At 45.0% G+C, this 15,315-nt stretch overlaps 1 protein-coding gene across 1 annotated transcript in view; it reads right to left on the minus strand.

The window, feature by feature from the left end:
* Window positions 1-1,612: 1,612 nt before the first annotated feature.
* Window positions 1,613-15,315, minus strand: part of RIMS4 (regulating synaptic membrane exocytosis 4) — a 50,581-nt gene continuing 36,878 nt past the window's right edge. The window contains exons 3-6 of the mRNA XM_085079495.1: window positions 8,116-8,228; window positions 7,377-7,478; window positions 6,985-7,124; window positions 1,613-5,073 (exon numbers count right to left, since the gene is read on the minus strand). Coding sequence (XP_084935621.1) covers window positions 4,855-5,073; window positions 6,985-7,124; window positions 7,377-7,478; window positions 8,116-8,228 — 574 coding nt within the window. The 3' untranslated portion in view covers window positions 1,613-4,854. The remainder of the gene's footprint in view (window positions 5,074-6,984; window positions 7,125-7,376; window positions 7,479-8,115; window positions 8,229-15,315) is intronic.

The raw sequence follows: 15,315 nt of genomic DNA on the forward strand, positions 1-15,315 counted from the left end.
CAGGCAGAACTCAAGTGGCCCCAGAGTGCAAAGGCTTTTTTGCTTTATCAGGGCTACAATGGCAGTGGGAACCATTCTCGTCGAGTTACAAATACTAGATAGCCTAAGAAAAACAGGAGATTGAAACAGTCATGAAGTTTATACTGAAACTATTTTTTACCTCTGTAGTATGAAGTCACCTACAGCTGTTTCTTTCTTCACCTAAGAGAGATCTCATGTCGATGGGCACAGATACTCACAGAGAAGTCTATAGGATGAATATATCTCACAAGGCAACAGCCCAGTCTTTGTTTTTTTACAATCAAAGTTAATATGGATCTTTTTCAAAAGTGATGTCGTTGAGATTGAGGACAATTATAAACTGTATCAACAATATGTACTACAGCCTGCAAGTCACAATCTGTGCACACCCAATGGAATATATTATTGCTTGGTAGCCTATTAGACTTTGTTTATAAAAAGATTTTTATACAGAGTACAGGATTATGACAAAACTAGCTAAGTAGTTCTCATCTTGAAAATACAACATCAATTCTTTCAACAAAGTAGCTGAGAGTTAGTGAACAATAACAAATATTTACTAATAATTTTATGGCCAGTTTGAACAGAATTTCTTATAGGACTCTTTTCTGGTGTTTATTTACATATGCCTCTTTTCTTTTGAAAAAAAGTTGATAAAATATAACAAGGAACATAGAAATCAAAAGAATGAGTAAACTTCATACCGAGAACATCAAACATTTTTGAAAACACTAAATTATGTTACCTGTTAAAAAACATACATATCATTTTGTCCTTAAAGAAAAATATTTTTCCTGTTTTAAAATATTACCAACAGCATGTAATAAACTAACTTAAAATGAGTTTCATAAAAAAGTTGTCTTGCTGTCTAAACGTTACTAAACATGCTTAGGTTGAGATTCTGTTAACTGCCTCAACATCTTAAAAACAGCTCCTTTACAGGAACTTGTGATATTCATACTCCAGAAGACCTGCAAATTTAGAACAGTACAATGATAAAGGATCCGGTAGCTAGGAAGAATAAATATATATTTTCATTCAAAACAAATAATTCTGCAATGTCCTTTGAAATAATCCATGGCCAAGAAATGCAGTGCAGAGCAAGCAGCTCCAGCAGCTCCAGCTGCAGGATGAGGACCCATGGATTGAATTGCAGAGTTGAGGACCTTGGGCATCCCAGCTGGCTTGGGGCAAAGGGAAAGAAACACCAGGAGACTGGGAAAATACCACATTTTTTTGCCTGAACAAACCAGGACCAACCATGGTCACAGCTGCTTTTTGCTCAGAGCACAAAGAGGACAAAGCCACATGCGAGGCTGCTCTCCCTGTGTGCAGGGGATTCCCACCGGGAGAGATCATTCTGCTCTCAGGGGTGCTCTCAGCATCAGGATTTGTTTTCCATAATGCAGGTAACATTTAGGGATTGGCGTTCCATGGATTTTTTCAGCCAGCAATCCTCCAATTACCTTTACAATGTAGCAATTCACACACAAGGAACAGAGAATCAACCATGAGCTGGGCAGGTATTTATCTGCCCAAGACCTCAGTCTCACTGCCCATAATCATTCTCCAACCACAAGTACTGTGGTAATACTGTGGTGCTTCCTATTTCTTTTATTTAAGTCTCCTGCTCTTCCTCTTTCCCTCCCTGACTAACCAACAGCAAGACTCAGGCACAGGAAAAGACTCAGCCAGGACTTGCAAAGGGGACCAAAAGTTCAGTTTTCAGCTGCTCATGACTCTGACAAAATTCTGCTTTGTACACGACCACACTGGTAATCCCAACTCTCATAATCACATCACCTTAGACAGAAACTGGCCAGCCAAATTTTGAGGGGAAAAAAGGTTAGGCTTTATAAAAAAAGGCTATTCCAAGCCTGAGACTTGTCTTGGATGCTACACTGGAAGTCTTAAATTGACGGACAACTAGAAGAGTTCTTTTTTGATTACAATATACCATGGCCAGTGCAGGAATCATGGGTATGAGTGAAGCAAGAATTTAGACTGTAGGGTACCATGCAATTCCCCTGGCCTCACTCTCTGTCCCATGGGCACTCACAGAAGGGCTCCTGTGAGTCTGCTTTGTGAAGGCAGCTCACCTGCACTTGCCAGTTCATCTGACTGTGCTGTGCTTGGCAGCCAGGGATTGCAGTGTTCACTTACTGGGGAAAAACAGGGCTTGGAAGTGAGTAAAACAAAAGCGAGAAGCACTGGACCACAGTCAACCACGTAAAAAATGCAGAAGAAAACAGGACAGAGCAGACTGTGAAACTGCCTCCAAATTACAGAATTGGAGATGTTAACAAAAGTAACACAACTAGAACTGTAACTTCTTTATTTTACCCTGACAGTGACCTTTCAGCATGATTAAAACCAGACGGAAGATAGTCCTTGGTGTTAAGGAGTCCTGTGGTAACTAAATGGATCATCACTGAGCCTGCAGAGCTTTCAGAGGGGCAGCAAACGGAGACATGTCGCATCTGCCAGGCACACAGGAACTGAGCTTTTCCACAGACAGTCATTAAAGTTTTCTGGGGGAATATTTTTGGCATACATAGTCTCCTACTCCCCATTTAAAACTGCAAAAATGCTGCATTCATCTTACTGGACACAGGAAACTCAGGATTAACTTAGCTCTTAGTGGTAGATAATTTCCCAACTGTGTACCAGTACAAAGGTTTCAGCACAACTTAAGACAGAAGCACTGTTGCCAGGTCTGGCGTGTACCTGGAGCTCCCCCCAGTCCTTTTAAAGTCATAGTTATTAAAAGATCCAGTGCTACAAACCACTAAATCTACCTAATCTATTCTAGTTCATACACATATTGTACAATATTGCCTAGTACTCACTACATACCAAGAGGAAAAGATGTTGACTTGAATTACAATAAATGTGCTTTTTTTTAAAAATTAAAAATAAAAGAGAGAGCGCCACAACATAGTTTGACCAGCATGCAACAAACTTTCTTCAGCTAATATATAGAAATTTTCTAATACAATTAGAAAAAATAATTATTGAGAGGCCAGAGACATATTTGATCAAGGAAATTAGGAGATTTATCTGAAATGTTGAGGCTTTTGCTACTGAAGTCTCAAAAAACTAGTCATTCTATGTCCCTTGTCCTCCTTCTCTCTCCTTTATATTATATAATTTTTTACAGATTATTGTAAGGCCTATAATTTTTGCATCTATCCTGTAATTTATCTCAAAATAATTTAAAATGCCATAGACAAGCTAGGACCAAAATCAACTGCTTTTACCATCCACTCAACACTCATGCTTTTATTCTAACAAAGCTGAGGTCCACATGCAGAAATAAATGCTCAGTGTATCTCTACGACAGGTCAAGAATCTGCTCATTCCTACATGTAACATGGGACCTTCCCTTTTAAACCACAAAGCAAAACATCTCCAAAAGTTATTCTGGGACAGCAGTCATCAAATCCTCATTTAGGAACTAAGACAAAACGTAGCCAAAACAGAGCTATCAACAGAAAATCTTCAGAGATTCTCTGTGATTCTGGTTAATTTAATTGTCTGAAGGATCCAGCGCAGTTCCTCCAGCACGTGGCTCTGCTGGCAGCAGCTGCCACAGCTCAGCAAATTTGTTTAATGAACAGAACATATGTGCTGTGACCACTGTATCATCACATTCCTCACTCACTGCCTCTCTGTACTTTGGGGATCTCATCTCTTGCAGGACACTTGACAATGTCTGTGTACTACCAAGACTGCTTAAAGTTTCCCGCTCTCCACAAGGAGGGTTATGTGCTCTCCAGCACGTTCTCAGATGGCAAACTGAGGTTTCCTTCTTCTGAACCCCCCGTTTCCTCTCCCATGGCAGAACAAAACAGTCCTGTTTCAAGTCAGTGCACAGCACAACAGGAAGGGCAGCATCTCCAGCAGATATGTATCAGTACCAAGGAGATGAAGGAAAAAAGAAGGAGATAGAAGACATCATGACTGAAGGATGCACAGCAACAAGTAAGGGAGTCAGAAAATTGCAGAAAGTTGCATCTGACAATAAAAAACACCTCAAGCTGCAAGTGTGATGTTCACCTCCCACTTCTAGTGTTTTGGGGTTTTTTTTCTGGGCAAAATTGCGGTCAATTAGCCTGCTAAACTCAAACTCTGTTTAAACTGTCTGCTCTAAGTAGGCGCTACTTGTTCTCCCACCAAGTATGCTTCATCAGCAGTGTTAGACACGTAATGCAGTAAAGACACTTGCTGGTAATTTGGCACAGTTTGAAAACACAGCAACGACAGTGTTACAGCTAACATGACTCAGTGACAGGGAACTGATTCTAAAGAAAGAGTTGCAGGTTTATTTCTTTTTCTTCCTCTCAGAAAGAAAGACGTTATAAAAAAACCTCATGCTTCCTCTTAAACTTTCTGTTCTGCTCTTTTTAGGCCAGATGATGACCTCTGAATTTTTCACGTACTTTCTTGTGAAAGAATCCATATTAGAAATTTCTAAGAAGTACAGTTAAGAGAAATTAATTCCTTACTCCCCCCAAATTCTTTTGAATGCTGCAACTTTCCAGGATTAATACTGATCTGAAACAAGGATCCAAGAATGACAGCGAGAGAAGTGAAACAAGAGGTGTATGTCTAATTTGACAACTAGGACTCATGCCCCATGGCACCTCCTCCTCGGATGGAGAGGGCACAGTGCCCTCCCCCTCGTCTTCTGTCTAAGGTCACTGGTTTATCCTCCTCTTCCAGCTCCACAAGAACTGATTGAACATGCATTGCGCTTGAGGTCAGAGTTCCAGCAAACAAAACCTTGACAGCATGTTTAAAAAACAAAAGCAGTTCCCCCTTCCTTACTCACTAAGACCTGTCACAGCAGGGTCCCACTGTGCTCTCCAGGGAAAGCTGTGAGGACTGACGCAGGAGTGGGCCTGTAGTGGGATCTACCATCGAGGAAGTTGGGAAGAGCTTGTACCAGCCGATTGCTAAAGTTGACAAATCCAGTTCTTCCAGGAGAACCCTGGCGACTCCCATGAAGTGCTTGCGCTCCATGCGTCCATAGTTTCCCCACACTATCACCTGAGGGACAAGAAGAGTGAGAACAGTTAACCCTCCAACTTTCACACTTGCTTGGGAAGCACAAGTCTGACCAACCCTTCTTTCTACTCATCCAACTTCCTGGAGCTTTATTACAGCCTGAGAAGATCAGAAATATTTACCAACAGGTGATGCAAAACTCTGGCTGATGATACTACTTTTTTATTCTAAGTACATGTTTACAAATCCTAACATTATCAGATTTTTTTCCCCCCATGGAAAAGAGGTGAATGTGCATGTGGATGAGACACCATTCTGCTGGGCAGGGACAGCACCTGCACAAAGTATCCTTGGGGCTGCAGTCCAATAGCTGCATGTAAAATCTGGTACTGGCACATAACAGGCCTTGGACACACCAAAAGGCAGCTTGGGGAGGAAGGACAGGAGGAGCTCCTGATCTGGAAAAATAAACCAAAAAAAAAAAAAAAAGGTGGGCAACAACTTGGGCCAAAACCCAACAGTTTGAGGACAAGAGCATGTTTTAACTTCTGCACATGGAGCTTGTGGCACAGGGCACATGGAGATGAGGCACAGTCACTCACCTGGAGAAGGGCAGGAGCCGGGCACTGGCAATGGGACCAGTGGCACGAGGGGCACACGTGAGTGACGTGAGGGACAAGCAGCACAGATGGCCAAGAATGGCTCACAGACACAGAGGAAGGGCTAATGAAAGAGCTGGCAGAGGAGCAGGGAAAGCTGAATCACACTTACGACACGATGGAGACCAGTGGGTGGAAGAACAGATGCAGTGAGGGTCATGGGCTTAGGCAAGCTGGAAGTCTGCACGTGGCCAAGTGGCCCGTGTGGCTCAAGACAAAGGTGACGACAGACTGCAGAGTGAGTCCATGCTCTGAAGAGGAGAGGATGAGTAGGGTGGGTTATGATGACAATTAGTGACCTCTGGCTAATCCTGACAGCTTCTTTCCCTAGGCTCCAAACAATCACAGTATTATAATTTTCTCAGAAATGAGGTAGGAAAGACAACGAATGTCAATCAAAAATCAAAAATTCACACTCTAGGCCAGCAGGAGATGGAACAAGCCACTGCACAAAGTGGGTTTGGTGACATAGCCATCAGCAAAGAGCCAAGCTCCTCATTTTATTCTTGGAATAAGTGCCTTTCCTGGCAGCAAGGCAGCAGGTAAGGAAACCCACGCAAGGCAAGAGCAGACCAAACCAGGTCCCATTCCATTTCAGTCATAAATCTGCAGTCTTGTTGCATCAGGGGAAAATTCTAATCAAAGTAAATGAGGTAGAAGTCACTGAAAAAAAGGGTCCAGCAGGTTAGCTGGCAACTCATACGCCAGTGGAGGTAATCAATGGAAACTCATGGATTAATTACATTACTATTACAAATAGATTTTAGCCAGGCTTTATTGGATGGAAATGATTTTGATATGAATTAACAATGCAAATCACTCTTTGTTCTGGAAACATTAAGTAGAGTTGAAAACATGAGTATGGCAGAAAATTTATGGCAGAAAATTTATGGCAGTAATAGAAAAGAGGTAGAAAAGATATGTGATTGGATGATGGCAAAGCATAGTGCCCTGAATGTGTATAACCACAGAAGACAACCCATGCTGCAAGACTGTTTAGCACCTATAGGTACCACCTATCTCCTAACTGTGTGGGAAAAAAAGAATTTAAAGAATTAAAAAATCAATCTTTTTCTGGTATGCATTCATGGTACCTGTCAGGTTGTCAAATAATCATCAGCTTGAGTATGAAAAAAATGGGATTCCTTTCCATTTGTTACACTCAGATCGAGTGCATTTGGTTTAATGAAAACATTGGCTTTTTCTCATCTATCTTAATTGCACAACAGGACTTAGTATCTTCCATGACAGGTGGAAGAGAGAGAAGGGCAGACTTGAGACTTACTCATCTTACCTGCAATACTTTGCCCTGGGGACTCTCAGCAAACAGCAACACCTGATTGTACAAAGGGTCTAATGATTTGCGAGCCACTTTTGTCTTCTTTTTCGCAATGCACACGCCATTCTCTAGCAGGTAAGCTTTGATGTAAGCAGCTGGAAAAAATAAACATGATCAAATATGAAGAAAATCTTCATGCTCACTTTAGAAAAGACAGAGTGCCATGTCTCAGGTGTTTCTAAAGAAGGCAGTTACAGCAGGGAAAAGATTTGCCCAAGCAGCCTTGTTTTCAGTACCACGCACAGGCTGCTTAGTCCTGCCAAGCAAAAATTCAAATTTTCCCTATTCACAAGCACTGTGGGAGGCTGGGGCTCAGGGAAGTACTTCAGGAGATCAAAGCATCCTACCTGGCAGTGTTTTGGAGCCAGGTTTTGGTGTCAGTCCTCGAGCCTGAATGATATCCACTTCGAGCTGCCCATTTCGCTCTTGCAAGCCAATTTCCACGTCCCCTAAACCAAAATGTCAAAATATACAGAAGACTTTCAAAACAATATGTCCTTGGGTTACTAAAACATTAGAAAACCAATCTTCACATCTCTCCTGCTACAAGGTGTAACAAACTGTATGTGCCTGTGTTACTCTGGAGCAGCTCCACAGTGATTCCAGGCCACATTTTCAAATGCAAACTCAACTGGGAGCCCTCTAAAATGGCTTTGGTGTCTCAGTTTCCTACTCTTTGTGGCAGCAAGCCTCTCATCTCTCCCAAATGGAAGAACCTAGCATTGCAGGCTGCTTTGGAAAATGCAATTATGGTGGACCATAACAAAATTCTTACAGAGCCTGGTGAGCTTTAAGAGAGAAAGAAAAATCCCAAGATGCACAGGATGCATTTTCAGGATTTTAGCTGCATTTTACTTAGTCTGTGCCTTTCAGAGCTGAGGGGGAAAAGCACAAAGCTGCTGCTCTCCTCCTAATGCCACATTTGCTGCAGTCAGCAAAACCTTTCAGCCAAGCTCACTTGATTTAACAGAGAAATGGAGCAAGACAGTGTTAGATCAGCAGATGCTGGACACATTATTAGGTGTCTTGTAGGAGCTGTCTGTTCAAGACTAAATTAAAGCCACCCAACTCCTTTGTGTTCCTTACCCATCGAGGTGGTGGCCAAGGTCTGACGGCCAACAAACTGTGCAGGGCCCATGCTCCCCAGGAAGTCACTAAACTGCCCAGCAGATGCCAGATGGACTCCACTGAAATTCAAGCTGCAAAAGAAAATTATTTTTGCAAGTGGTTAATTTGCATTTAAAGCAACCCTGTAACTAAAGAACCAGATTTAATATGTCCTCGAAATGAATGATATCTACAGAAGCCTTTTTTTGAGCAAAACTCACTGATTTCCACACAGTTTAGATACATGAAATCCATTTAAAATCTCTTTCCTCTGCCATCTCAGGCTCAGATCTGTTACCTCTTCAGGTAACAGATGCCTAGAACAGCTTATAGAATCTCTCTTGGTAGCCATCCCTTTCCAGTCCTCATTTCTGGGGAGGAAATAACGCATCTAGAGCAGTAGTTAAAAGTGAGATGATAAGGCCAAGCATCAATCCCCTTGGGACTCAATTCCCTATTTATTTATCACACACACACACAGAGCAATCCATTTCCTTTTTGACCAGAGGTTCCCATTTCCTACTGCTCAACACCAGAAGCATCTGCTCTGTCCACTCTGTGGTTTTCAAACTTGCTTCCATGACTGTAGTCACAAAGAGGATCTGAATGTGGGCGGCAAGGCTAATAGGACATCATCCTCAAACACCAGCAGTGTCTCTGCCAGTCACCACATCAAAACTAAAGCTGTTGAGGGGACAGAGCCCCAAAATCTAATCACCAGGCACTGAGGCTGGTCCATGGCATAGCTACAGGTTCTGTTCACAAAAGCGTCAAACTCCGTGGTACACTGACACAAATCAACATTTACCCAGTTGTACCCTGATTTACGCAGCTGTTTTGGAGGTTGTAGAAGAACTTGCTGCAAATGGTAAGGAGGAGGCTTGAGGCCAGGATTCGACACCTACACTTGTCCTGCAGGCATCTGCCAAACCATGACACAGCTGCTGAGACACACGTCAGGAGCTTTGTGCCGGGATACCCACGCTGCCGCGCCGGGTGTCGCTCTCTGCCTGCTGCGTGCCAAAGCCAGGCACAATTACAAACCTCCTCCACTTCTCCAAACCTCCTTGGAGGGGGGCAATTACCCACATAATGATACAGCCCCCTGTTCCCCAAATCCCTTTCTCACAAAGGATGCTGTGAGGAGGCTGCACATGGGGTGCAAGTGACGGCAGAGAGGAGCCCTGCCTGCAGGGTGGGCTGGGGACTGCAGGCTCTCACACAGCTGAGTCAGCCACAAAGACTGGTTGATGCCCCCCTGCAAGCCAGTTACATGTAAAAGACAGACATTAAAAAGAAAAGAAATTCTTTTCAAACCCCATTCAACCAGCAGCGTGTTAATTTCAGGTTGGGATTTCAGCTCTCATTAGCTATTTGCAGACCTGCTCTCAGCCCCACGGGAATATTTCTTTATTCTGACAGGGAAGGAGGATGCCAGCAAACACACCTCAGCATCTTGCCACACATGGGACTGAAGAGGACATGGCACTAGCACAGGTTCACAGGGTGGCTCAGTTCCCTGTGACAGGGGCACTGCATTAAATGACCTGACAGTTCCATGGAATACTGCACCTCCCCTCTACATTAACCTGACTCTTTGAAAAACCTGGTTATTGCTGCTACACAGGGAGCTGCTGAGCCATCAGCACGGAAAAACCTGCCCTTGAGCTCTTTACGAATGTCACCTTTGTGAAAAGGGATGAGGGAGTCTTGGCATCCTGCGTGACAGGCTTGGGAAGGGCTCTGCATGGCTGTCTTTTCCCCAGTTCAGTGTTTTTTTCACCCTGCTTCCACTGTTTGCACCAATACTCCAGGTGATATTTTGAGATGGAACAAAACCAGCAGCGTTTATTTGGTATTCACTGCAGAGAAGGCTTACCATTTTTCTCAGTTTCCTGTATCACCAGCTTCTCAGCAGCACAAGGTGCATCCCCAGTGTCACTGTGCAGGGCCACACCCTGCTCCCTGTGGGTATACAATTCCTGCCCCACCACCCAGCAGGCACACTGGGGCAGCCATCTCTGGGACCAGGGCAGAGGTGCTGGATTTGTGGCCTGGCTCCCCAGGATAAACTGTTCACAGAGAGAGACATCTCCAGGGCTGGAAAATCTGCAGGGACATGGGATGGGGAAAGCAGAGGAAGAGGGAGCCCAGAGCCAGACAGGCTTTATCAGGCTCATGATTTGCCCATACAAGGAGGGAAGAAGTGAGTCCTGGTGCACATGAGGACCAGTGAGACTCTGTGACCCTGCTGGCTCAGGCATTTCGGGCTGCACAGAGAGTCAAAAAAGGATGAAAACTAGTGCCTAGAGAACTCAAAATAGTGCAGGAAAAAGGCGACCTGACAGAAAAAGACGTAAGATTCAGCAGGAGATGAATAGACTATCAGCCAGAAGGTAAATGTTTTCTTTATTCTGTTCAACTCATGGAAGACAAATGGGCCAAACTTGGGTCTCGCTCCTGCCCTGGGGAGTGTGTGACCTGAACGAGCACGTAAATAACAATCTGGCAAGACAACTCACAGCCGTTCAGGGAAATGTTTACTGCTGTGCTCAGAACAGATGCTTGGGCTAATTAGCAAGATGCTGAGGACCAGGACAGAGGAGGGGAAGCCCAGGATTAGAGTGAGCTGAGGGCTATGAGAGTTCACAGCACATACAGAACCAGGTCTTGGAGCAATTCCTCTCCAGGGGGAAGTCCAGCCACGTTACTGCAGAGGGGACACAAAGGTGGGAGAAGACCACCCACAGAAACCCCACATGGTGCACGACAGCAAAGAAGAGAAACCCTTCTGGCCCCTGAATACTCAAAAAAAAATTCACTAAACCACTTTCTCCTACCTGCCAGGGAGAGAATCACATCAAAGGCTGATGCCAAGTATTCCTCTGCACTTTATACCTTGAGTGGAGAGAAGCTACCTGTGCTCTCAACACCAGCTCACCCCTCCTCTGGTCTAGCAGGTGTCCCTGCCCATGGCAGCAGGGCTGGAACTAAATGATATTTAAAGTCCCATCCAAGCTGTCCTGTGATGCTATGAAAGCTGCCAGCAAAGGCTCTGCCCAGCAGCTGGAGCAGCTCAGGAGAAAGTAAAAGCACTTGCTAACAGAGCAGCTGATGCTGCAGCCTGCATCGATGATATAGAGGAAAACAGCAGGAGAGCATGAAGGACAATGTTAAAAAGCACAAGAACAAGAGCTGTTGGGCTAAAGGTGCACCAGTGGCAACTGGAAGTGTTTACAGCAAAGCAAAGGCTGCTGTTATCTTCCATAAATTCAGAAGTCAGAGGGCTCTGGATGACCTTGAAACGATGAACGCTCTGCAGTGCAAACTACAGCGAGGGGGCAGGACACTGCTGCAGGGACACCAGGGCTGGGCCAACAGCACAGACCCTCACAAGCAGGGCAGTGGAGCTGCTGCTTGAATGAAGCTGCTGCTGCTTCGTAACACTGAGGCTGATCCCAAGGGGAATGGCTAAGCTCACTTAGAAACACAGGCCAAGGTCAAGACTCCATCAGTTTGGATAACAGCCCTAGTTAATGGGTTTACTAGCACTATATGAAACTCAGTATTAGGTTAGACACTTAATGTTCCCCACTCTTGTTATGTTTGACAGAGAAGGGAAGACATAAGGAATTAATTCTATAATAGATTATGCCATTAACTGGTAGAACTGGTTGCTACGTTGCACAGAGACTGACCTTTTGCAGTGCTGCTTTATTAGACATTAGAAGCAGCAGCTCTAAATCTTGGCTTTGACCAATTCCTGGATATATATTTGGATATTGCCAATAACCCTGGAATGGAAACAATTTCTGTCTGGAAAAATCATAAGCTACCTCCAAGAAAGCCACTGCTTCTCCCTTCAGGGGAGAGGGAAGAGGAAAATAAAACTGCAGAAATTTAGTATGAATGTGAATTAAAAACAGCAGGAACCATTTAGCAGAATAGACTAAATTTAGGATGCTCAAATCCAGCTTGATGAGCCCTGCCTGTCAAATGCTCAAAGAGAAGTTAGGACAGTGAGGTGAGTGGGACATGTATGGTGAGATTGGTAGGACAGACCTTCTCCATTCACTCCCTTGTTTTTCCTGAAGCTAAAGCACGGAGGAAAAGAGCTCCAGGGAGCACTGTGACTTCTTACAACTCTTTAAATGCAGTCCTGGTGCTCCCAAGAGCCCTTCCCTGCCGCTCTGGAGCATGCTGCAGGCTCAGCAGACTATTCCTGCCTGACCTCTGCAGACACTCTGACCTGCCCTTGATTCAGAAACGAGCTCTCCAACTGAACCTGCACACACTGGATGTGCTGGCAGGGCTGACAGGCTCCTGAAGGGATGTGGCGCAGGTGACAGTGGTGTCTCCGCCTTGGGTGACAGCCAGCAGATATGTTTCACACACACACTGGAGCAATCCTGGAAAGCCCTTCCCCTCCCACTGCCCAACACACTCTCCCTTAAGGAGAACAATCACTACAACCTGGTTATCACCAATATGAGATGTCTTTTTTTATTGCACCTAAAGAGAAATGCTAAAAATAGCCAGAGGAATAAAGAGGGAGCGTTTTGCAGCTGACTTCCAAATAGCAGCTGTCAGAGCCAGCAGGGCCCTGTGACAGGACCATCTCATGCTGCAAAGAGCTGCACACAGAGAAGATTAACAGGTGACACTTGTCAGCCTTTTGTCTAAAGGGCACAAATCCTCCACTGAGTGAGGACAGAGCAGCCTTTTAACAGCAAAGCGAAATTAATTATCTCTTCTCTGGCCCTTTGCTTTCGCTAATCATGATTTACGGGCTCTGCTTTGCCACAGCCAAATGGGAGTGATTTTAATGGAGTTAAAGATTATGGATTTGCTGCAGAATTGGTTGTAAGTTGAATGCAACTCTTTCATTGACCAGAAGGCAGAGTGAGAGCATAGTGAGGTCAGTGATGCCTGCAAGGTGTCAAGGACAAATGAAGGACATTTTGCTGGAGGATGCTCAGCCCATGGTCCTTGGCTGTAGGTAAGGAGGCAGAGCAGGGACAGCAGAAAGATGACACTCTGGATGCTATTGATCCTGGGATCTCTGAGCTCACCATTGCAGCAGAAAGCTGCATGAACATTAACACTGTCTGACCAGGTAGCAGCTCCTGCCAAGGCTCAGCACAGGCTGCAAACACCATTCCAGCCAAATGCATAAAAAAGCCATTTCTATGCCCGAACTGTCCCTGGCACAACAGCCAGCAGGCACAGCCGCCTGCCCACCACGCTACAGGCATGGCAGCAGGGACACACCTTGGGACAGCAGGGAGCACAGGGACAGCCACGAGAGGGAGACAAGACCCTGCAGCAGCGCTGACAGCAGTGCCTGGTAGCTCCTGCACGCAGTCCCCATGCAGAGCAGGTACCAACCACCGCCCCGGCTTTATGACACAGATGACAGAGCCCATAAACCATTTCTGTTTGTGGTGACATGTTTATATGCAGAATAAAACTGGCTATGTGTACAGACTGGGGAACGAGAGGCTGGAGAGCAGCGCTGAGGAAAGGGATCTGAGGGTCCTGGCTGATGGAAAGCTGAATATGAGTCAGCAGTGCCCTGGCAGCAGGCAGGGCAAGCCTGTCCTGGGGGCATCAGGCACAGCATCGCCAGCAAGGGAGGGGATTGTCCTGCTCTGCTCTGCACTGCTGCAGCCTCATCTTGAGTACTGGAGACAGTTTTGGCACAACAATATAAAAAAGACATTGAGCTATTAGAGGCCGTTCAAAGGAGGCCACAAGGATGGTGATGGGACTGGAGGGGAAGCCTTATGGAGAACACTTAAGGTAACTTGGTTTATTCTTCCTGGAGGAGACTGAGGGGAGACTTCATTGTGGTCTTCAACATCCTCATGAGGGGAAGGTACTGATCTCTTCCCTTTCATGACTAGTGACAGGACCCAAGGAAATGGTATAAAGCTGAGTCAGGGGACGTTTAGGTTGGGTATCAGGAAAAAGGTTCTCCCAGAGGGTGGTTGAGCACTGAACAGGCTCCCATGGGCAGTGGTAACGGCCCCAAGACTGTCTGAGGTCAACAAATGTTTGCACAACACTCTCAGGCACATGGTGGGATTTTTGGGGTGAGCTGAGCAGAGCCAGGAGTTGGACTCAAGGATTCTAGCACCAACTCAGAATATTCTAAGAGTCTATGGATCTCAGAAGCTGTGTGCTCAAACTGGGACTGAAAATGCCCAGACCTTCTTTCAAACACAACATTCCTAATCCTGATTATTTAGGAAATCTGTGCAGCCTCTAAAGACTGTGTTCCTGTGCTGCATGCTGTAGGTCAGGGCATATGAAATCTGTCCTCTGTAGAGTAATTTAAGAGTGGCTTAAAGGCTCTTTGCCAGCTGTTTGCTTCTCTGCTCTTTCAAGGTAGCAGCATTTCCTGACCTACCCCTTGCAAGGATCCGAGTCCTTCCACTCTGTGTGCAAATCATGCACTCGCTTCCTTCATGGCACAGCAGCTGCTCTTTCTATATGACTGGATGGAGAACCAGCTTTTCAGAGTTTGCTTGTAAACTGATCAGGATTTGAATGCCTAGATGGACAACACTGATTTCAATGCAAAATGCTATAAAGAAAATGCAGAGCAGCTGTGCTGATCCCTCTCACACAGCATATGTGGCTCTGCTCAGCCCCTTCCGCACCCCCGCCTGCTGGTGGCTGCAAATTAGCATGCAGAGTGTGCAAAGGCAGACACATTTAGGGAAAATGTATCATTAATTTCTTTTCCTGTCCGTGCGGAGTTTGTCTGACCTCTTTTCTAAATCTATTTTTAAATTGCTTCTGGGACTCTCGATGCCAGGTATCCCATTATGCTGTTGCGAGCATTTGCAGAATCAGCTTGGCAAAACCTTGTAAAACTCGCAGAAAATATGGTCAGAATTCATCTCCACAGGTCAGCCAGTCCACACCCAGGTCCCAAGGCCAGAGCACCCTTATTTACACCATCCATGACAGCTGCTTTTCTAACCTGTTCTTAAAATTCTTCCCTGAGACTTTATTCCTGTGCTTTGTTTTACCTTCTCCTTATAAATCTTTTTCCATCATTCCTCTTTACACATCAGTCCTGAACATCATTTGTGAATTACCAGTTTGAAAAACAGACCACATATTCCCTATTCCTTTCCTTGATACCATACTTTTTTATTCTCTCTTATA

The sequence above is a fragment of the Lichenostomus cassidix genome, chromosome 20 (genome assembly GCF_008360975.1).
Source record: "Lichenostomus cassidix isolate B80296 chromosome 20, HeHo_3.0, whole genome shotgun sequence".
NCBI classification, from domain to species: Eukaryota; Metazoa; Chordata; class Aves; order Passeriformes; family Meliphagidae; genus Lichenostomus; species Lichenostomus cassidix.